At 34.8% G+C, this 23917-nt stretch overlaps 1 protein-coding gene across 1 annotated transcript in view; it reads left to right on the top strand.

Moving 5' to 3' along the window:
- LOC129217552 (TBC1 domain family member 7-like) overlaps positions 1-23917 on the top strand; it is a 63526-nt gene that overhangs the window by 33411 nt on the left and 6198 nt on the right. The window contains exon 5 of the mRNA XM_054851877.1: positions 2828-2957. Coding sequence (XP_054707852.1) covers positions 2828-2957 — 130 coding nt within the window. The remainder of the gene's footprint in view (positions 1-2827; positions 2958-23917) is intronic.

The following is a 23917-nucleotide window of genomic DNA, read 5'->3' as shown; positions in this document are numbered from 1 at the left end:
AAAGTTTTCTCCAACTTCGTCTTAGTGTCGATTGCGGCAAAGATTCCCACGCGTCACTAATCATATAAATGCAGTCTTTGATGTTGATAGTTTTCCAAAACTCAACTATTGAAACTGCACCAGATTCAGAATCTCTTTCAAAAAGTAATTTTCTGATAAACTGCTTTCGGTAACATCGTTTTAAAGATTCTAAGACTCCCTGATCCATAGGCTGCAGCAGAGATGTTGTATTGGGGGGCAAAAATAAACACCGGATGTTACCAGATTTTAAAGAGTTATGTTCTGAATGAGCTGGACAGTTGTCAAATAACAGAAGCGCTCCATTCAAGTGTTTTTTTTCTTGCCAAGATTTCACTGCAGGCACGAAAATATCAAAAAACCACTTGGAAAACAAATTAGAATCCATCCAAGCATTTTTTTGATTTAAATAGTGTACAGGAAGAGCAGATCTGTTTACATTCTTAAAACATCTCGGATTCTTACTTTTCCGAACAACAGCTAGTTCAAGCTTGTGGGAACCCGATGCGTTGGAGCAGGCTAAAACAGTGACCCTATCTTTCATTTGTTTCCTTCCGGGAGCAGAAGTTTCATTTACCGCAGCTAAAGTTTTTTCAGGAAGGGCCTTCCAATACAGTCCAGTTTCATCGCAGTTGTAAATTTGATCTGGGGATAAATTCTCATCTCTTATCAAATCTTCAATCTTTGCAACAAATGAATCAACTGCTGCGACATTTCCAGACAATTTTTCCCCCTCGATATTGAGTTGCCTTATACCATGGCGAATTTTGAATTTCTCTAACCAGCCACTACTGGCTTTGAAGTCATCAGAACCACCAAGCTTCGAGTTGAGAATCAAAGCTTTTTCTTGAATCATTGGTCCAGATAGGGGTATTCCTTCACATCTTTTCTGCACAAACCATTTGTACAAAGTCGCATCTAAATCTGTATGATCGGCTAATTTCATTGTTTTTCGGAATTTGGCACCTTCCGTGATATCAAACTCAGCAAAACACTTTTTAATTTTTTCCGAGTTTCTTTTCATTTCGCTCACGGTTGACACACCAACGTGAAACTCTTTTTCTCTTAATGGAAGCCATCATAAAGAAGAAAACATGAGTTTCAAAAATAAGAAAAACAATGCGTTAGTTCTATCAGATCCCCCGGCAGGTCAAAACTACCAACTTCACTGATAGCACTCAAGAAAATTCTGATCGAAAATGTAAGAGCAGAAAAAGAGAACCCACAGATTAGCACGAAATTTCCGGGAAATTTCGAATTCTGGCCAGCTGCCCAGCCCAACGCGACAGAGAACAGCAAACGGGTTTTCCTTCTTTTCCCTTTTCCTGGAATAGGTTCACAAAGGATAAGTGACACAGAGTGACCTCCCCCTTTTCAAATTCTGCTGCGAAGGAAACTTCTCTGCTCTTGAGATTACAAAAGAGGTGATTTTTTGCACTTGCTTACAATCAGACGGTGCAATAACATTTGATTGTTCTGGGCCTCGGCAGTATGACCTTCCAAATTTCGAAATGAAATGTGTTTTTGTTTAGAACAGGAACGCTTGAAAGTAGGGGAGAGTATACTCATACCAAGAATTGAGCTAGTGAGAAGGAATTCCGAACTATTTATCTGCACTCGTAGTTTGGAAAAAACGGCTGACATGCAAAAGAAATGTGGGGAGAAAAAATTTAAAAATGGATGTTCGTTTAGAGAAAATTTTAGATAATAATAGGAAAAAAAAGAGAATTGAAACCGACTTCGGTTAATGGAGAGTTTCGGTTAATAGAGGTTCGGATAAGAGAGGTTCTACTGTATGTGTATGTGCGTATGTATGTCGCATAACTCAAGAACGTTATGTCCTAGAAAATTGAAATTTGGTATGTAGATTCCTAGTGGGGTCTTGTTGTGCACCTCCCCTTTGGTTACATTCGAGGGTTTCTAAAGGGGTCTTTTGCACCTTTTGGGGGAAATCATTGTTAATTTCGATGCAAACTCAAGTGGTGTTATAATTTGGCAGACACTTGGTGATATATCACATCTTTTGGTCGTCAAATTTTGTTGCATTTAAAAAAGAAAAAAATTAAATCTGGTTTCAATTTGGCCATTGTTGGTGATATTTAGAGACGTAACTATTGAATCACATTAAAATTGACAATAATGGGGAAATAACTTTAAATTGGTGCAAAAGGAAGTCATGTGATGCACACATCAGCTCGTTTTTTTTTTGGGGAGGGGAAGAGGGGAAGGGCTTTTACAATTACATATTTCCTTACCCTCCCAAAGACGTCTAGACCCCCGAATAATTTTTGCAAGTCGGCACTGCTGCTGAGAATTTTGAAATATCTCTAGAAAACGGAAAAACTCGGGGAAATTTGTGATTGACTCTTGAAAATGCTACTGGCATCAGCAAGTGTACCCTTGTGTACCCTGAACATTTTCACACTATTTTCCATCAGTGGGCTCTCTGAGTGTAAATTGTTTGGAATGGAAATGTGTTGCTGAGTTTTTCTTTGAAAAAAAAAATGTTATGAAAAGAGAAAAAGGGAACTGAAATAAATAATTGTGGTAGAAACTGTGTGGTTCCGCCTACCCTCTTAATGAGTATGTGCGTAGATTTAGCTTTTGGATTGAGAATTTTTGTAAACTTCTCGTGCTTGCAATTACGATTTTCATTATTTAGTACTGACTAATATCAATCAAAATTTGCTTTTTAATTTTTATTCTGGGACATAATTTAACAAATGCTATTATTTCCTTAATGAAATTTGCATGACTTCTAGGAATGAATATCAGCAGAATGAAACATTAAATCTTGAAATTCTTTCAGGATCTTAGACAAAGTGATAGGGGGAAGCTTCAAAGTGTTGTCCTATGTTGGAGCAGCCATCTTTCTAGTGCGAAGGCATCCTCTACTGGCTGAAGAGGACCGTGATCAAATAGTTTCTTTATTAGAGAAGGTGAGTTGCATTTGTAACAGCTAATGTCTACTCTTCTGATTTCCCTTTCGTCTTTAATCAGGGTTCATACACTTATGGCTAAAAAAAAATCCCTGACTTTTCCAGGTTATTTTTTAGCAAATTCCAGGTTACTGGCTTTATTCAAAATTAAGTTTAAACAACAATATTTTCAAAATAATTAAGATTGTTTAAAGTACAATGCGTAAGAACTGAAACTTTGCTTCTTAGACTTCAAAAAAAAAAAAAAAAATCTTGGTATTTTTTTTATTTTCTCCCAAAAAAGTTTTTTTTTATTTTTACGTTTTGTTCAAAATTGTTTTCAATCGTATACTACTTGTTAAAAATAAAGTACATTCATCTCTTTTTAACATTGCTTCAATGCAACGTATCATCCTTAATATTAGAGTTTTATTCTAATCATTGCTTTACAATACTTTTTTTATTTTCTTATTAGTATGTATATAACACAAAGCATACTGAGCAAAATATGAAGCTATTTTTCAGTATAAGATTAACTTGTTGCATCGATTGGTATACCATATAATGCATAATGACAAAAATCAACATCCGCCGATCATAGGCCAATGCCAATAATAATCAGATTTTTTTTCTCATATTAAAGGATTCTTATACATCAAAATTAAATTTTTTTATTTCTAGAAAATAATTAATTTTTAAAAATTCATACTTTATTGCACATTTTATGTATTTTCAAATATTTGTATTGAGATAAACATACAATTCCGTTTTGGAAATTTACGTCTACTTTCATCTTGCAAAAGACCAAATATGGCAACTAAGTGAAAAAATAGGATAATAAGTAGATTTTTGAATTTGTAGCACAAAAGTAGTCATGAATGATTAATAATCCTAAGACAAAACAGTCGCACATAATGTATAGCAGCGGTTCCCAAACTTTTTAGTCCATGGGACCCTAAGTGCTTTGCTTTTACCTCATGGAATCCCATCATTGTTTATGACTTAAAAACAAAATTTTAATTTACTAGGAGTCAAATGGTATTTAGAAAAAAATCATTCGAATGCTTTCTTCTACATAGATAAAACTTATCCACCTGAAAAATTTTCGTATTTTGATAGATTATCGAGTTTTAGAGTGTGCTGAACCTTGAACTTATTTTGACCGTTTTGAAAATTATCTATTCATCTGTTGGCTTTTGCTATATTTGACCGATTTATCGTATGGGCATTAGGGTGGTTCAAAAAAACCTTTTTTTTTCAGCTAGAGTTCAGGATACCCTCTAATTTTTTTAGACTTACTAATAGGATTATGCTGCGAAGGTTTTAGCTTCTTACTCAAATTTTAAGACAGTGCTGAATGACCCCTCACTTTAACATTAGACGTAGCATAGAAAATGTCACAAATTTAGAAACAAACCTCAGCTGTTTTTTTTTTGTAAATAATTATTTTATTGCAATGTATATGCATAATACTCGTGCATATTATAATATGTAGCGTTGTTTTTTTATTTGAATGCATTTTTTTAACCCCCCTTCCCATACTAATGAAGTTTGGGGGAGGGGTTGAGCACCCTCTTTCCGTTGAAATAGGAAGCTAAAATTCTTCCAGTATATTGCTATCCACAAGTCTAAAAGTATTGAGGGGTGTCCTGGTATCTAGGAGAAACTTTTTTTTGCATGTATTTTTTAACCACTCTAATGGGCATTCTAATTCAAAACGCAATACATGAAGTTGAACGAAATGTGTACCTCTATGTGAACTGGTAATGATTAGTTTCAGCACCTATCTCTTCAGAACGTGGCCCATCAGAATGATTTCCGCTATTATTCTGACTGCTGCATTTGAAACAATAATACTAGGATTCACGTAAAAATTGGAGCTCATATGCATCACAATGGGAGAGGAGCTGATAAAGTTTTGCCATCATTCATTTTTGTCCAAAAAAAGCTTTTTCTTCGAAAAATAATGAAACAATTTTTAAAAAAAGCTGAAGCATGAGGAAACCTAAACTGAAACATTTGTAGATTAATTTTGAGTTGCCTTTAGCATCGATTGATTGCTCAAAGAAGGGAGGTGCATTGAGTGCTTTTGTGGTTTATGTAACTAATGTTCTCTTGCATGATTCAGTCCCTGTGCATTATCAGAACTAGAACTGTGGCCAAGACACCTAATCTATGCAACTTAGTTGCGATAATATATACATTTAAAATTCTTTTAATAATAAAAATTGCACCAACCTGGTTAATATAAAAGATCAAGTTTAAGTGTCGCCATAACTTCTTCTTAGAGATAGTTTTTTTTACAGAACTCCACTGTAAGAGAGGAAAATAATCAACATTGCTTTCTCTTAGACAGAGAATACAGAAACTCAGCTTTCCTGTGTTATTTTGTCTCTCACGACAAAAGGCATAACTTTCTCCTTGAATGAAAATAAAGACTTAGTTTAGTTTACCAAAAATATAAGCAACAGATAGACTGATAATACCAACCTACGTCATGCAAAACATTGAAAACTGCTAAAACTATTATCTTTCATTACTGCTGAAAAATCGTCAGTTCATTTGTAAGTGCATATGATTTTTCAAAAGTTTGTTTTTTTACAGCCAGCGTATTTCGTATGAAAAAGTAGTAATTTGTGATGATTACTCATATCTCTATAAATCTTGCTCAATAGTAATGACTGGAGGCAACCAAAATTGAAAAAAATAACTACTTCTGAAGTTTCATCAAGAACTTTCTTTAAATCAAATGGCATTTCTTTTTTTTAAATTAAATTGCTGGCATTACGATGATACAATGATGCCTACTACTTCAATTTAGAGCAGCATTTTTTCCCCCTGATAGTTTCTCTTTTCTGAAAATACTGTCGAAAATAATAAATTTATGCAATTTGTGGCGGAACCCTAGGGTTTCGTGGAACACACTTTGGGAATCGCTGATATATAGTGTGTAGTATAGTATGTAGCACATAAGCATCTAAATCAATTAGAACGGTTCTGAAGAAAATTTTTCCCTTTTCCAGAAAATAATTACAAATTATCCACCCAAAAGAAGGCACATTTTGCGTTGTTTTCAATAGTTTGCATTGCAATAAACATCCAATGCCACTTTCGGAAACCTAGGCACTTAAAGCATTGTGTACGTTCCATCTTGGGAATGACCAAATATGGCGGCTATGCCAAAAATTAAGAAATAAATTTTCGAATTTGTAGCATGAAAGCAATTTAAAAATAATAAATCTTCATGGAACTACAATTCAGTTGAAAAGTTATTTAGCACATTTGCGTTCCAGGCAATGAGGATAAAATTAAGTTTTCAGAACAAAATTTTTCATTTCTCAAGAAAATTACATATTTAAAAATTAAAAAAAAAAAAAAAAAAAATTTACAGCACATTTAGCGTTACTTTCATTCATTTGCAGTTTCAAAAAATATTCAATTCTGCTTTGTTTTTGGAAACTTGGGCATTTAAGCATCGTGTCCGCTTCTAACTTGTAAATGACCAAAGATGGCGACTACGTTTCACACGTTGCTGAAAAGACATTTCGATCAAAAAATGGCTTTCCCGGATAGACCCTCTCAACCTCAGGCTTGTGCTTCAAAATCAGTAAATTGTTTTCTCCCTGTTGAGTTTGTGCATGATTCCTGTTCACCCGAGGAATTTTTTTCTTGAGAGCTATTGAAGACCAAAAATAGCGACTATGGAAGTTATTTTTTTGGGTTGCCATTTTTTTTATTGCTAGCCTGATTTTGTCTCAAAAAAAAAATTTTTTTAAGGAAAAATAGATAAAAACAAAGATTAGATCTCATAATACGAAATTGCTAGGAAAAAAATTGGAAAAAAAAATTTGGGGGGCCAAAATTGGAAAGTTCCCTGACTTTTCTTTAACATTTTTAACCATCTCATTTTCTCTGACAATTCCAGGTTTTCCCGCAGCGTACGAACCCTGTTTAATATGCTTTAAAAGGAAATGAATGAAAAGCATACATTGCTGCATGCTTTTTCATGAGTTGAAATATCAGAATTTTCATGCGCTTGCCACAGCTTACGGCTGAAAATATCTAGATAGGAACAGAAGATGATAGTTTTGTTATACATCAGAGTAATTCATGAAGTTAATGCAAAATTTGATAATGTGCTGGAATATGTATAACAGAAGATAAATATCGTCGCCTCAGATCAAGAGTAGGATTATTAGACTATTGTTTCTGGGATTAGATGTCTTACTGTTACTCTGAGGCGAAGATATTGCAAACATTTCTGAAGAAAAAAATGGCCAAGTTTAATTTTTGTATGCTCATCATTTTCTAAAAATATTTTAACATAAATCATTTTTATGTCTGGCCTTATAATGTGCTCTCGAGTATTTTGTTCTTATTTTTTGTATCAAAATAGTGCATTATAAAATGTATCTTCCTCAATCCTGGACATCCACTATTTTATAACATTGGTCCTAGTTCAATGGTTCTCAACCTGAGGTTTGCAGACCACTGATTTTCATGTCCCCTGCGGCTGACCTAACCTAACAGCATTGTAAAGGCTATGCAGATCTTTTAGTCACGATATTATGATGATACCTGGTGAGGTGTGCATACTCTAATTGTAGTGAAACTTCAGTTCACTACATTTATTATTTTCATATTTCTGGTCCACTTGGGATTCTTAACGGTACCCACGTGGTTCTCAGTAGTGAAAAGGTTGAGAACTTACTTTCTTTCCCATGTCAGCCCCTCAATTGTATTTAATGCCCTTGTAGCGGCTATACCACCCTTAGAACATATTAAAGATCATCTGTGTGAAAAAGTATGTGTCACTTAATGTGATGTTTGTATCTATATTAATACAACCTCGTTTATCTGTATTAACTAGGACCAAAGACCAAATCTGAATGATCAAAAACCTGGCTAGTATGGGAATAAACAAAGCAAATCCTTAAATAGGCAGATTTGCTGCTGTTCATTATGACAAAACAACCATATTTTGTAACAAAATTTAATGGAATTATTTACAATGCATTAAAAAACTATCAAAACAATTTTTAACATTATTTCTTAGCAAAGATTTGGTCCAATGTCATCTGCGTCTAACATGTGGTTTTTAAATAAAGCTTAATCGTCCAAACGTTTTTCGTTATAGTTCAGCTTCAGTGGTACTTGTTAGATTACCACAATTTATTGCACAATCTATGCTGAAGCTCCCCAAAGCAGAATACTACTAAATTCGCTATGTACGCCGCAGAACAGATGCCTGAGCTGCAGAACAATTCTGTTCAAATGTAAGAGGAAAACTCAGACAAATTTTCTGCAGAAATTCTACAATTATCTTCCAACTTTAGATAAAAATTTTCAAATTCTGCAAATTTCTTTTAATCGGACGAAAATCTAAAATTCTCGCAAGTTACGATAATTTAGTGAAAAGCTCGCAAGGAATGTTGAGTTTGATAAGTCATCGTCAGGAACTTTAGATTTACTTGGAACTTAAAGAAATTTGCAGAATTTGTGCAAAATTCTATCTTGAGTTGGATGATATTTTTTAGAAAATCTGCAGTTCCTGCAGAAATTTCATACTTCTAATCTGAAAAGATTCTGATTTTTCTAGCATTTTTTGGCTGTCCTTTTCCTTATTTTTCCCAATCGATCTTCTTCCACTGCAATTTCCTCCATAAGTTTATGTTTTGGAAACATGCCAACATTGAAACACGTCTATCGCTGAAAATTGTGTGTCTTGTTTGAGATTTCCATCCTTTTGCATCCTGAATATATTTCAACTATTTAGAAAGTTTTGAAATGTTTCATTATATGAAACCCCAACTCGACGCATTTTATTTATTACTAGATGCGTGCCCGGCGTTGCCCGGGCTACTTAAAAAATGAGAGATGTCCAATTGATGTTTTTGTATTCAGTTCTGAGATCAGTTTCTAAAGCGCTAAGGAGTAAATAAATACGCGTAATGCAAGGTTTTCAAAACACCAGTAGAGCATATTTTTGGCAAAAATCTCTTTAACGTTAATCATAGTTATTAATGATACAAGTTATGAGTATTTTCAATCCCAGTGGCAGAAACACCGCGACACGGCGACAATGTCGCCGCCAACGTCGGTCTATTGCGGACAGTTTTGTTCTGCGCTAAAACAAAAATAGTTATAAAAGTTGTCCGCAATTTTCAGAATTTTTTTCTAGCGATAAGGACGCAGGCATAAGCTCCTTTCTACCTTGTCAGCAGGATGCCGCGGGGAAAATTCTGCAACTTGCGGACATTCCTTCCCCCCTCCTTGCAGTAAGTACGCAGGCTTCCCTTTCCGCGCCTCTTCTACCTTGTCCGCAGAAATATGCCGCGGGGAAATTTTTTTTTTAGAAACGCAGAGGGACAGCCGTTTTTCTCGGGGGCTGCCGAACAACGTATTCTTTCGCACACCCCCCTTCGTCACTACGCTCAGAAAAGAATAGGAGAGCAAAGGCTTCAAGTTATACAATGACGCACGTGCTCGTTCACAGCTTGAGGTGGTTTTAGGTGACACATTTGCTAAGAAACCAGTTTTTCAGTGGTCAGCAGATGCTTATGGGAATGTAGAACGTGCAGCCAGAGGGTCAGCGTTTGCCGCACGGTAGATTAGTCTCGCTTTCACTGGGAATTTTTTTTTTCTTCTGAAAATGGCGTCGCGCGAAAAAGTTTTGTGTGGGGTTTGCGAATGCGAGCTAGTAAAAAAAATTTGAGCACGCATTTTCAAAGACGCCACCCAAATCAAAATGTTAAATTTAATCAAATATGGGCTGCAAAAGGGCTTAAAGACATGTTTCAAAACGTGGAACTGAACAAGAAAAGACAGCTCGAACAGGATGAAAGTGGGGTAAATGAGCCCAGCGGAGAATGTGTTGAAAATGACGATAACGAAAATCAAGATCCTGCAGAAAACAGCTCAGAAGATCATCCTGATGATCGTCCTGTAAAGCGAGCTAGAAATGAAGACGGCACTATATCTGATGTCCTACAAGCTTTGCAAAGTAAGTGTCGAATAATTGTTGGTTTCTTTTTTCGGTTTTTCTTTTGGTATTCAGTAAATCTGAGTTACAATAATGCTTAAATTTACCAAATGTATAAGCACCAATTTTCGTGAGACTGAAAATTTCATAAATCCGTCGTTATCGTGAGAACTCAGTCTCAAGAAGCATTTTTTTTCGTTCCGATTTTTGGCTCTGTTGATAGCCAAAGATGTCTATTTGAGAAATATTCTCAACAATTCGATGTGAAAACTAAGTGTAAATGTTTTTACTCACTTGTATTTCTTTAATAATGAAAAGGCAGTTAATCTTGTCCCTTAAAGGACGCTTGTTTCATTTCGCGTACGGGAGAATCAACCTGTAAACATCAGAGCGACTTCGAACGACGTGTTTCGTCAGGAAGAAGGATGTGACGTCAGAGCATGAGCGGAGATGATGTAATCTCCCGATATCTCCGCGGCAAATCGAATGTTCTGGAAGCATCCAGACTGAGCTCTTACGTAGGCATATCCGGCGTGACGTGCATAGAGTGCGCCGTATTATATAAGCAGGGGGGAAATGAGAAGGAGATCACTTCTTCTGCTCGCGTTTCTCATTTTCGACTGACGATAGTCGTATTTTTGAGAGGATCGTTCGCTGTTGTGGCGACGTCCTGCACTTAGGGAATGGCTTTTAGAGTTTCGCCATGAGAGTTAGGGACTTAAAATTTTTGAAACATTTTTAGGATAAGTCAAGTTAGGGTGTCAAATGTGTTTTTGAAGATGTTCTTTTGGAACATGAAGGATGTTTTTGAGAGTTGAAATTCCTCATATTTGTTTATACATTTTACCAATGTTATAGTTTTGTATTTTACAGTTGTTAATTATAGGATAATTATAAATAAAATGATTTAGCCATACAACTTGAATTCTGACATTTCATTCACTTGATAGCTACAGAAATGTGAAACAGAAGGCATCTGCTAAACTTAGTGTTTACCTTCCTTGCGGGAGTTAGACAAAATTTGTTAGGTCAACAAGAGGGTTATGGGCCCAGATTGCCCTTCCCTATTCACATTCCATCAGCCTGAAGAAAGTGAATTTGAAGAAGAAATGTTGTTGGATAAAATATCGATTAGAAATTTGGAAATTAATTTTTTGAGCGATCTCATCGAAGCGAAGAGATGAAAGAATTTCTGAATTGAAAACGATACGAAATTTTTGTCCAGTAAAGAACTATGTCCACCCAAACAGTTAAAATTGAAGAATTGAATGATTCGAATTATGTCGAATGGGCGACAAACATCAAGTTCCTGCTAATGGACAGGAACTGCTGGAAAATTGTTATTGGTGAAGAAGAAGAACCGATCGAGAACAAAGAGGAAGGAATCACAAAAGCGGATATTAAAGATTACCATGTTCGGAGGAGAGCAGCAGTTTCTATGATTTTCTTAAATATTGAGCAACGACTTAGGAAGATTATCGAAAATTGCGAAGATCCCCGAGAATCATGGAAAAAGTTGAAATTGTTCTTCTACCCGGATAACAAATGCGCCCGGATGCAGCTGTTCTTGGAACTGCAAAATTCAAAACCTGAAAGAAATGAAAATATTTCCCTTTTTGCGGCCCGTTTACAACGATTGTTTGATCGAATTAAGGTTACATATCCCGAATATCCTGAGGACTGTATCTGCTTCCAGCTTTTACAAAACTTGCCTAAAGAATATGATCATCTAGTCCAAGCAATGCTTACAAGGAGTGACCAGGATTTCAAGTTCGAAAAACTGGTAGTGGATCTTGTGATTGAAGAGAACCGCATGGTTTTGAAGACGAAAACTAAGGAGCGGCTTGAGGTGATGACAGTTCAAAATCGGCAAAGATGTTACAGATGTGACCGCATTGGGCATCTCAGGAAGGATTGCCCAGAGCTGAGACAACCAAATCCCACGACGAACCAGTCCCCAAGTCCAGTCAACGAGAGAGGAAGCACCACAGGACATGGAAATTCTAGGGGAAGATCGAACCAACGAGAAAAAAATCGTCGACGGAGAGGAGCCAGATATAGAAATACAACGGACCGGCGGAGATCTCCATCAACTGACAGATGTGAGTATAGATCCTTTTTCTTATCAGAGGCAAATTTAAATGAAGTAGGGGTAAAGGAATCGACATGGATTTTTGACACGGCGGCCAGTCATCATTATACCCATAACCGGAACTGGTTTAGGACATTTTCTCCCTTAACGGATGTTTAAATGGCAGTAGCAGTCAAGAAACAGACTTTTCCCATTGAAGGCAGCGGGGAAATTAAAGTTCGTTTCGGAAATAGATCTGTTGTTTTAGAAAATGTCATGTATTCACCGAGGTTAAGGAGAAATATATTGTCCGGACCCAAATTTGATTTGGGAGGTGCTAAATTTGAAGGGGGTGGTGGCTCCGTGAAAGTACTAGATAAAACTTGAAAATTGATTTTTAAAGCAAACTTAGAAAATGGTGTATATATTGTTGATTCTGTAAAATCAAACCAATTGCCTGTTTGTAATACTGATAATGAAAATACTTTTTTAGAGTCCAATCATATAAATATTGAAACCTGGCATAAACGTTTCGGACATATAAATACAGAATGTATCCAAAAGACAGGGAGTTCACAAGCTGTTAATGGTTTACCAGAATTTAAAAATGTTAAAATTAATTGTGACACTTGTAAATTAGGAAAATTCAGAAGAGTGAGTTTTAAACCTATTGGGGATACAAAGTCAGACAGTCCGTTGAACTTGCTTTTTTGTGATGTTTGGGGGCCTTGCAATGTTGAGGGTAGAAATGGAGAACGTTATTATTTATCTGTTATAGATGATTTTTCAAAAAGAAGTTCTCTATACCCTATAAAGTTTAAAAGCCAAGTACCCGAAATTTTGATGAATCATATCATAAAAGCGGAAAATTTTTTGGGAAAGAAAGTCAAGGCTGTAAGGACAGACAACGGAACTGAGTTCGTAAACCATGAGTTAGATGATTTTTTTAAGGAGAAAGGTATACATCATGAATTAACCAATTTCTATTCTCCTGAACAGAATGGGACGGCAGAAAACTTTAACAGAACAATTGCAGATAGTACGCGGGTGATTTTAAAGGAGAGCGGTTTACCTCAGAATTTTTGCCCAGAGGCAATGAAGTATTTTACGTACACCTGGAATAGGGTTTGCCATGCCAATCAGACTAAAACCCCATTTGAACTTTATGGGGGGAGAAAACCCTCTATAAGGCATCTCCGCGCTTTCGGAACAATATTGTTTGTTGGTGTGCCCAAACAATTAAGAAAGAAATTGGATTTAAAAGCACAAAAGGGTGTTCTCATAGGTTACGCGTTTAATAGAAAAGGGTATAGAATTTATCTGCCCGACAGCAACAAAATCATAGAATCAATAAATGTATCGTTCAAAGAAAACTATTTTTTCCAAACTGACTTTCGAAATGAGTCAAATGAGGAGGAGAATCGAGTTCTATCATGGCCCATGGCACTTCCGCCTGCAACCTTGAGCGAGAATGAAACGGCAAATGAACAGCAGGGTTCAGATTCGACCGATTCTGAAAGCTCGATTGCTAGCGGGGAAAGCGAAACGAGTTCTAAATCTGAGGATTCTGACAGCGAAAGTGGTTTACACCTACGCGATGCAGTTTGGGTGAGAAAAGTAGTGAAAAGACCGGATAGCACACGAAATGATGTATATTATTATGAGAAAGGGGAAAAGAAAAGGTTAAGATCTAAACATGACATTGAAAAGTATTGTAAATTAAAAGATATAAAATATGATCCAGATAAGTTTAGTTTTAAGGGGAAAGATCTAACAGAAGGGCAAGTAAATAATGTGTCTGTAAGCTCAAAGAAAAACAATAAGAATTTATGACTAGAAAAAGAAATTCAAATCCCTAGGACTTACAAACAATCTTTAAAGGTAAAAGAAAGTGCTGAATGGCAAAAAGCAATGGAGACTGAGCTAGAAATTATGCATAGCCGAAAAGTCTGGAATTTGGCAAAATTACCGGAAAATGTTGTTCCAGTAGGGTCTCGCTGGGTTTACACTTTAAAGAAAGATGAGAAAGGGGTAGTTAAATCTTATAAGGCCAGATTGGTAGCAAACGGCATGCATCAGATCAAAAACCAAAATTTTGATGAGACATACAGCCCAGTATGTAATTTTGGAATAATTAGATTTTTCTTTTCTCTGTTAATTACATGTGCAAATTGGTTAAATATACAGTGCGATGTAAAGAGCGCTTACTTATACGCACCAATTGATGACTTGATATATATGAGCCAGCCTCCCGGATTTGTAACAAAAGGAAAGGAAGATTATTTTTGTAAATTAAATAAGGCTATTTAAGGGTTACACCAGAGTGGACGCTTGTGGTTTTATGAATTAGATCAAGTTTTATCACAAATTGGTTTTAAGAAATTTGAATCATGTAACTGTGTATATTTTAATCCTAATGTTCTATTGCTTGTATATGTTGATGATATTGTGATTTTTGGTAAAAAGGAAAGTCATATAAACAGTGCAATTAATTCTTTAAGTAAACATTTTGATTTGAAGGTATTGGGAAGTACAAAGAAATTGTTAGGGGTAGAATTTGAATTAATAGGAAAGGAATTGTATCTACATCAATCTTCCTATATAGAAGAAGTGTATGATCGTTTTAAGAAATTCAAATTCCCATCTACCTCTCTTCCAATTAGTAAAGGCATTGTTTACTATAATTCTGACTGTCCTAAGACAGAAAATGAAAAGTCTGAAATGACTAAGTTTCCTTTTCGTAATTTGTTAGGATGTTTAGCATTTATAGCCAATAGAACACGACCAGACATTGCATACACTGTAAATTTATTTAGTCAATTTCAGAATAACCCAGGAAAACGTCATTGGGATGGCCTTTTAAAATTATTTGGATATGTTTATCAATCCCGAAATTTAAAATTAAAATTGAAATGCAGTAAAATCCAAATAGTAGCTTTTTCAGATGCGGACTTCGCATCAAATAAAGATGACTGAACTTCTTTGGGGGGTCAAATAATTATGTTAGACAAAGCTCCTATTGAATGGAGAACTTTTAAAGAACGGAGTGTTAGTTTATCAACTATGGAATCGGAGTTCATAGCATTGACAGAAGCGGCAAAAGAAACATTGTGGTTTGACAGAATTCTGGAAGAATGTTTGAAAAATAAACTTTTAAAGTTCATAAAAATAAAAGCAATTATTTATGTAGACAATCAAGCTTCTTTGGATTTTGTAAAATCACCAATTGAAAATCACAGGAGTAAACATATTGATGTGAAATTATTTTTTATTCGTGACTTGATTGCTAAAGATATTTTTACTGTTTCATATGTAGAAAGTAAATCTAACTTGTCAGATATTTTCACGAAGCCACTAACCCAAAACGACTTAAAATTTTTCCAAGAAATTTTTTTCAATTCAAGTGATTAATCTATTGTAGAAAGTGTTTGTAATTTTTTTGATAATCATTTTTCGATGATGAGCAGTCATTTGTGAAAAACGCGTGCAGAAAGTCATTTTTTATGTTTTTGTTAAATTTTTTTTAGTATGGATTGTCAACTTAAATTAATGTAAAAATGAGCTTATATACTTCTGTTCTTTATTTTTTTTTTTGATCAAAAATGAAGCTTGAACTTATATTCAAAACTGTTTATTATGATTATACATATTATACAATTGTTGTTAAATTGCTGATATTAGAACAGTTACTTGTGGTTTTTATCGTTATTTTTCAGATTAAATCTGATGTCTGTCCACCCACATGAGCTTTTGTCAACTGCGGGATTTTTTTTTAAGATCAGTGACATTTTGTGAAGATACGATTGTGACTGAGAATTTTTGGACTGAATATGGTTGAACTTTTTTTTCTCTAGGACTCCTATAGGACTTTAAAAATTGTGTTTTGTGATATTATTGTTGTGATGTGCAAATGTTGTTTTACTTAAATTAAAGAAGAATATTAAGTGTTTGTTTTTACAAAATGTTGAAACTAACGAATTTTTGAAACGATAAAAATTAACTAACGTGAGATTTAGATTTAAAAATTTACTAATTTTTTTGAGTGATAAATTGTCTTTAAAGAAATTTTGAAGAGTGAGAATTTTTTTTTGGAAATTTAAATCAGACGATGCTTGAAATTAAATGAATATATGAGATCAAATGAATTGTCGAGAAGGGAGGGCATTGATAGCCAAAGATGTCTATTTGAGAAATATTCTCAACAATTCGATGTGAAAACTAAGTGTAAATGTTTTTACTCACTTGTATTTCTTTAATAATGAAAAGGCAGTTAATCTTGTCCCTTAAAGGACGCTTGTTTCATTTCGCGTACGGGAGAATCAACCTGTAAACATCAGAGCGACTTCGAACGACGTGTTTCGTCAGGAAGAAGGATGTGACGTCAGAGCATGAGCGGAGATGATGTAATCTCCCGATATCTCCGCGGCAAATCGAATGTTCTGGAAGCATCCAGACTGAGCTCTTACGTAGGCATATCCGGCGTGACGTGCATAGAGTGCGCCGTATTATATAAGCAGGGGGGAAATGAGAAGGAGATCACTTCTTCTGCTCGCGTTTCTCATTTTCGACTGACGATAGTCGTATTTTTGAGAGGATCGTTCGCTGTTGTGGCGACGTCCTGCACTTAGGGAATGGCTTTTAGAGTTTCGCCATGAGAGTTAGGGACTTAAAATTTTTGAAACATTTTTAGGATAAGTCAAGTTAGGGTGTCAAATGTGTTTTTGAAGATGTTCTTTTGGAACATGAAGGATGTTTTTGAGAGTTGAAATTCCTCGTATTTGTTTATACATTTTACCAATGTTATAGTTTTGTATTTTACAGTTGTTAATTATAGGATAATTATAAATAAAATGATTTAGCCATACAACTTGAATTCTGACATTTCATTCACTTGATAGCTACAGAAATGTGAAACAGAAGGCATCTGCTAAACTTAGTGTTTACCTTCCTTGCGGGAGTTAGACAAAATTTGTTAGGTCAACATCTGTTCATACAAATTGCGCGAAATCGCCGAATTCTTCATTTTTGCGAAAATAGGTGTTTTTACACTACTTAAGTGCAATAAACTTATTGTGCAAAACGATAGGCAAAAGTTACACAACCTTTAATCTTCGGCAATGCACATCTGCGCACCCGAACTTGCGCGGAGGGGAGGGGGGGGGACGACCGAGAAGGAACTGGAACACGCCTACCGCGGTAGATGGTTGGGGAAAACTCCCTGCAGTGTGAAAATTCGAGCTCGCGCGGGGCGCATTTATTATTTTCTGTTCACGATTTTTCGCGATTTTAATCAAAACTTCGGGAACGAAATATCGGATCGTTTAGCCGTCAGTAACATGGGAATAGGGTGAAAAAATTCTTCTCTACAATATTTGTGCAGAATTTACACTTTACTGAAAAATAGCATGCAGCAACGATTCTTTTCGGAAAACATCCTGAATCCTAAATTGACCCGACATTTAACAGGGGTCTGTCCCTCCGTTTTTTGTGAAAAATCAAATAATTTTGTGAAAAATGAATTAATTTTGTGAAAAAAAAAAAAATTCGCAAAAAAAAAAAATTTGATAAAATGAAATTTTAGAATTTAGCGATGGCACAAACTGCGTCATTTAAACGTACAGTTGAGTGTCTTCCTCTTCTATGTTGAGAATATCATTCTGGGGTGTTTTTCTAGTATTTGGCGGGGGGGGGGGGGTACTTGCTCTCTCAAATACTAATATTTATCTACCATTCTACAAAATGTTGCATTATACTACAAATATTTCTGTACAGTATTTAAAATAATTGTAACAAAAAAAATCAGACAAGGGTTCAGCATTTAACTTTTTGACCCAAGACATTCTTAAAAAAATCACAGATTTTCGTTTGAAACTTATAAATTCTGTGACTTTAATACAAATGAAAAGAGATTTATTTAAAGTTGATCATCCTTCTTAGCATCGAAAAATCAAACCTATTTAATTTTCTCCCAAAACATGTTAACATCGCACCGCATCCGCCGCGGACCCATAAACCCGTAAAAACACAAATATTGACAAGCTCCTAAAATGATGAGAATATTTTCTAATCAAGTCATAATAAAGGTTTAACGCCAGACAGTAGGCAATAATTTTGAAGTTTGTAAACCGATTTGGATCTGAAGCGATCTTTTTCCGCCCCCCTCCCCCCACACTAACTATCCTGTCGCAGTTCTAAAGTCCATATCATGAGCAGGGAGAAAAGTGCTTACCAACGCCTTTTCAGAAAAGTTTACAATAACGCCACGGCGCAGGCGCTGCTAATTAGCTGTGATAAAACAAATAAAATTATCAAACTTATTTTTAGCTTGTTAATTTCTTTCCGTGAAACAAACAAGCTTTTTTTTATTTGGCAGTAGTAATCATTTATGGCTTGCTGGAGCATCAGGAGGGTGCTGATTTCTTACTTTTTTTTAATTGCAAAAGGGAAAATGCGTTATTTTGCTTTCAGATTCGCTCTTTCAATAAACAATTTGTGAAAGATCTGCTCTTGTTTATTAGAATTTTGTGAAGGGTCCGTTTTGGTCCAAATGAGTATACATAAAAATTTAATAATCTGATATAGACATTTAACTAAAACAGTTTAATTTGTTAATATCAAATTTAAATTTCAAATATTTTATTTAAATTTAAAAAATCTGATGTCTTAGCTGATATATGCATCTTAAATCTAGTCTGAATTTAGATGCTTGTGACTGAGCTATAGTTTGGAGACTGCTTCCTTAGACTAGAAACTGTGCCAAATGGTTCTTTTCCATAGAATCTTGGTTCCTTGGTTAATATATATATATTTATAAGGGAAATTTTTAAATAATAATTTAACAATAGTATTGTCATTTTTACAAAATGGACTCTTTTTAAAACTTTTTTTAAAATTTCTTACAGACCTTTCTAAAGACTTTGAGGACTTCAAGAAAATGCCCAAACAGCAAAGTCAACCATCAGTCCCATCAGTCTCCTCTATAAGTGACTCAACTTTGACAGAAGAGGAAATTGAAATTCTGCTGAAGTCTCAAAGATCAGTGGCAGGTCTTATGAAATGGGCAGGAAAGTTTGAAAGATGCCAAGATGGAATTAGATGCCAAGTGTGTCAGTCAACCATCTCCTACGATTACAGTAAAGGAGATGACTTTACTGGTGAAAAGGAAAATATGCCACTTGCTTTTCGACATTTAAAATTTGATTTAATACGACACACAAAGACCTCAACACACCTTGAAAACCTAAACCGTCTCGACAGACAAAATTTGCAGGAAGAGCAAGATTATGAGAATGGTAAACTGGCAGCAATAAACTGTGCGACTGCAGCATATCTCAGCTATAAATTAGAGTCTTCATACAGAGATTACGAAACAATTATTGCTGAATTTCACAACTGTGGAGGAGAAGTTGGACTAAAAAATCATTCTAAAGAGTTTGCGCGAAATTTTTTATCACATACATATCAAATTTTGTCTAAAGAAATTTGCAATTTTATTATTTCCAACGATTTGCCATTCGGCATAGTGGCAGACAAAATGACTGCTAATCGCAGAAGTCGCCATATAATTGGATTAAGACTACCAATTTTTGACATAAATAGCAAACAATTGTTCCAATCCATCTATCTTGAGCACAGTCCAGCAACTGATTTAACAGGAAGTGGCTTAGCAAAGCAAATTTTACAAACGGTAGAAAAATTTGGCTTGGACTTGCCTTATATCCGTAACCATCTCGTAGGTCTTGCAGTGGATGGACAATACATCATACAAGATGTTGGAAAGCATCTTGAGAATAAGCTTGTGAAAAACGTTTTAGTTTCGTGGGACCCCATGCACAAAATCGAACTAATTAAGAAGCATGCTGATGCTCCCAAATTAGTAATAGATGCATTTACTTTAGTGCATGACGCAATGAAGAATTTTTCATCGAGAAAAAGCTTTGAAGCTCTTTTGAAATGTTCCGAACAGTTCCCAGATTTTTTTTACAGACCCCAAGTTTTTAAGACAATGAAGTTTTCGGCCCATTGCGAAACAGTTTTTCGGGCATTTTTAGCAGATTATCGAGTGTTGATATCTGCATGTGAACATGACCCTGATGGTTTTACATTAAGAGACAGATTAATGAATAAGTTGACAATGGTGAACATTCTTGCACTTTCAGATATTTGCTCTGCTCTTGGAAACACATCCAAAAAAGTTCAAGAGACTGATCTGTTGCCATGGGAATATACTATGCACGTAAAAAGTCTCACATCCTCTCTCAACATTATGGAGACATATTTTGATGAACTTGCAATTGCAGCATCCGAAAATGAAGGAGGTCAACAAGCCATTCAGATTTCAGATGCGTTATCTAAACTACCTCTGCCACTATTTACAAATTTAAAAACAGCATTGGAAATGTTTCCTCCATTAAATAGTGGGTTGTCTAGCACATACCATGGAGTTCCACTTTTTGAGAAACCTATTAGCTCCAAGATACTCAGGTCGCAACATAAAAATGATGGGAGTAATGAACTTGGAGCTAATTTCGCACACCTATCAAGGTATGTAAAATCATTGAATGAACAATGTAGTTTATATTTCCGCAGCGTGGAATCGGATGGTAAACCCACCTTTTTTTCAATTATTGAAAAGAGCAATCATTTATTTAACTATGACTTTTTGGTTTATCCAAAATCAAATGTCAGTATAAATGATGCTCAAATTACCAGGGGACTCGCGGAAGAGAGTTTTAATGACATTTTAAATATCTTTCCTTTCGTGGAGTCTTCTGCAGACCTGAGAAAAACTCTGTGGTTCGAGTTTCAGATCTTCAGCGAATGTATGATTCATTTAATACATGGAGTTGTTGTGGAGGGTGATGCACCAGACTTTAAACACCTGTTTAAAATTGCATACCATGAACTCAAAGAAAAAATCCCTACTTTTCTAAAATTAGTTGTTTTTGTTATTTCAATGCCAGTATCTGAGGCAGTGTGTGAAACTTGGGGGTCAGTAATTGATGTTGTTGGGAAGCATAGGTTACGCTCAAAAGATGGGACTGATGAAGAAGTTGGCACAAATGATAAGAGGGTTTTTGTGCAATTAAATGGTCCTCCTTCTGGGTTCAAAGGCACCAGAAAATTTTTAAAAGCTGTTTTATTATCGATGTATGGGACAACTTATCCTTCCCATTTCAAAAATCCCACAAGAAATGAATTGATGAAACGATTTGTCGTGTCCAAAGTAGTTAACAAAATTAATACCAATGCATCATGCTTACCATGTTTCAAATAAAATTCTTTCAAAAATGCTTGTTTAACGTGTGATTTATTTATTGAAATTACGCGCAAATTTTGCAGACAGATTTTGAAGTTCTAAAAGCTTGTCGCAAACAGCTTCAAAACTTTCTGCTACTGGGTTTTCAATTAGCACAAAAAATGAAAATATATGCATTATCAACTATTACCTGTGCTCACGATAAAATGAATTACATCTGATAGACTATATCTGAAATATTTATGTACAATTACAATCAGCTTTTTACATAAAATGACACACATTTTGTTGATTACGTGAAACTAAAGCATCAAGACTAAATAAATACCAATAATTTAATACCAAGTCATCAGATTACAAATTAGCTTTAGTTAAAATCCTTTAAAACAATCTTTTTTGTTCAACTCTGTTTCACTTAAAGAAACCCAAACAATCTTAATTTAACATGTTCTTTTAACGATACAAACTGTATTTAAAAAATAGAAACAGGAAGGAAAAAGAGAGTTATTACAATTCGAAAACTTACCCATGTGACGAGAAAAAGTCCAACAAAATAAACATAATTAGTCACACATCCTAAACGTACCAAAATATGTGGCCGGTGAATGATAAACATACACTACAATCAATAAATATAGCTAAAGAAACAACTTTCATATGCTAAAAAGAGTTAAGAACGTTGAATTTAAAAAAAAAAAAAAGACAGGCGATAAAATAAAAGCTATGTCCGAATAGGGCAACCAATTTTAAACTAATTTAAAAGGAAATTCTAGATGGAAACGTTATTTTAAGATTTGGACAGCAGCCGAAAATATCTCTTTTAAAAGAATTATTAGGATTTTACTTGCTCATCCATATGCAAAATGGCAACAGGAAAGAAATAAAAATTCCTGAATAACGTTATGTTAATTAACGTTTTAATTAATATCTTCGCTAATTAAAGTCGCACAATTACGAGATTGGTCCTATTGTTTTCTTTGGAAAATATCGAATCGATCGGTATCTCGTTTGACTCTCGATTCGCAGCGGTTCTCGAGAAGATCGATCTTCAGACAGACAGACAGACGGACGCGAACAGATTTTAATATTATCGTGGATTTTAGTAATTTATTTATTTATTAACATTATTTTAATTCCTCCTTCATGCCATGTTAAATTAACCAAAAAAAAAAATAGTTTGACACCTGGGTTTGGATTTTTATAAATTTTTGTATCATTCAGAGGCATAGCTAGACCCGACTTTCGGGGGGGGGGGGGGTCTTCTTTTGTGTATATATATGTACATATATGCAATTTTTTTTAGTATTAAAAAAAGATAAGATGGAGGTGAATCTTACATACTTTGGAATGGGGTGCCCAATTCCGATACTTGTGTTAAACAAAACAAAAGCAAAGAATTTTTTATTTTTTTAATGTTGTGGAAAATTCAACTTTTTTTTCTTCTCCCTCCATTTAATTTAAAGTGAAATTTTCTAGCAACGTCTTGTCAAAACCAGTCTATCCAAATCAGGGGGAAATCAAATATCTGATGAGCGTGTTCCGTTCATTTTAGTGTAACTGCTTAATTTAGAGGCTAACACACATCTACAAAAGTTGGCATCCCTGAAAGCTGATAGATACTTCCATTTCCGCCTATAAACTGGATGTTTGACTTTCAATCTCATCGGTGATCAGACTATAAAGACTATTTTTACTAACTTGGTTTGCACTAAAAGTATAAAATGAAATAAAAAAAGATTTCTTGAATTATAACCCGCAAAAAATGAAATTGCTTTTCATATCGTTCTATTTATATGTTGCTTTTTATGTATTTACATTTATGCTAATTCTAAAGCAGTTAGTAAAATTTGAATTAAAAAAGCTAGGGAAGAAATATTGGCGGTAGAAAGTTATTTGCTCATCTGCATACCATCTGTTCTCCTTTCAAGTCTTTATTTTTAATTTTATTAACTGCTTTAGAATTTACATAAATATCTATTTGAGAGAGCAACAGCAATTTTCGGGTATTATAAACAGAAGTCGTTTATTTTCTACTTTTTAATAAGAACCAAGCTAGTAGAAATAATCTAGATTCATTTCGTTTTTTTCATGTAATGTTATGCAGTTTTTCTTTTGAATTAAAATAAAATTACCTTCAGCAGGGTCCGATGGGACTAATGCTGCTTTGTAGACTGTACTTCGTTTTCTTCAGACAACGTTAACTTTCTCTTTTTAGAGCAATCCTTTTTGTCATTTTAATTTTTTTTCTTTGGATTGAAAAAAGCTTGTTATCGGTTTTGCTCACTTCATTATGCAACAACTTTCACTTAGAATGTACTAATTTTAAACAGACTGTACGTTTCCAAAAGAAAACGCAGGCTGAAATATATATTAGAAAGGAAAAAGAAGAATAGAGAAGAATACTGGCTGAAGTAGAATACTGGCTACCAAAAGAAAATACTGGCTGAAAAATCAATGTGATTGCAATGGATACTCAGGTTAGCAAAGGTCGTTTTGACAATGACCTATGACACACACAGGATCAGACCAACAAAAACCTCTATTGTCTCGAATTCCGCTTATGCTATCATTTTTGGATTCGAAGCCCAATGATCTTTAAAGCAGCAAATGAAAACATTTTCTTCAACTCAGAAACAGAGGAATTGTCTTCAAGAGCTGAGGCGGCAGTG

This window comes from Uloborus diversus, chromosome 2, assembly GCF_026930045.1.
Source record: "Uloborus diversus isolate 005 chromosome 2, Udiv.v.3.1, whole genome shotgun sequence".
Taxonomy (NCBI): domain Eukaryota; kingdom Metazoa; phylum Arthropoda; class Arachnida; order Araneae; family Uloboridae; genus Uloborus; species Uloborus diversus.
This window is presented reverse-complemented; position numbering and strand designations above follow the sequence as displayed.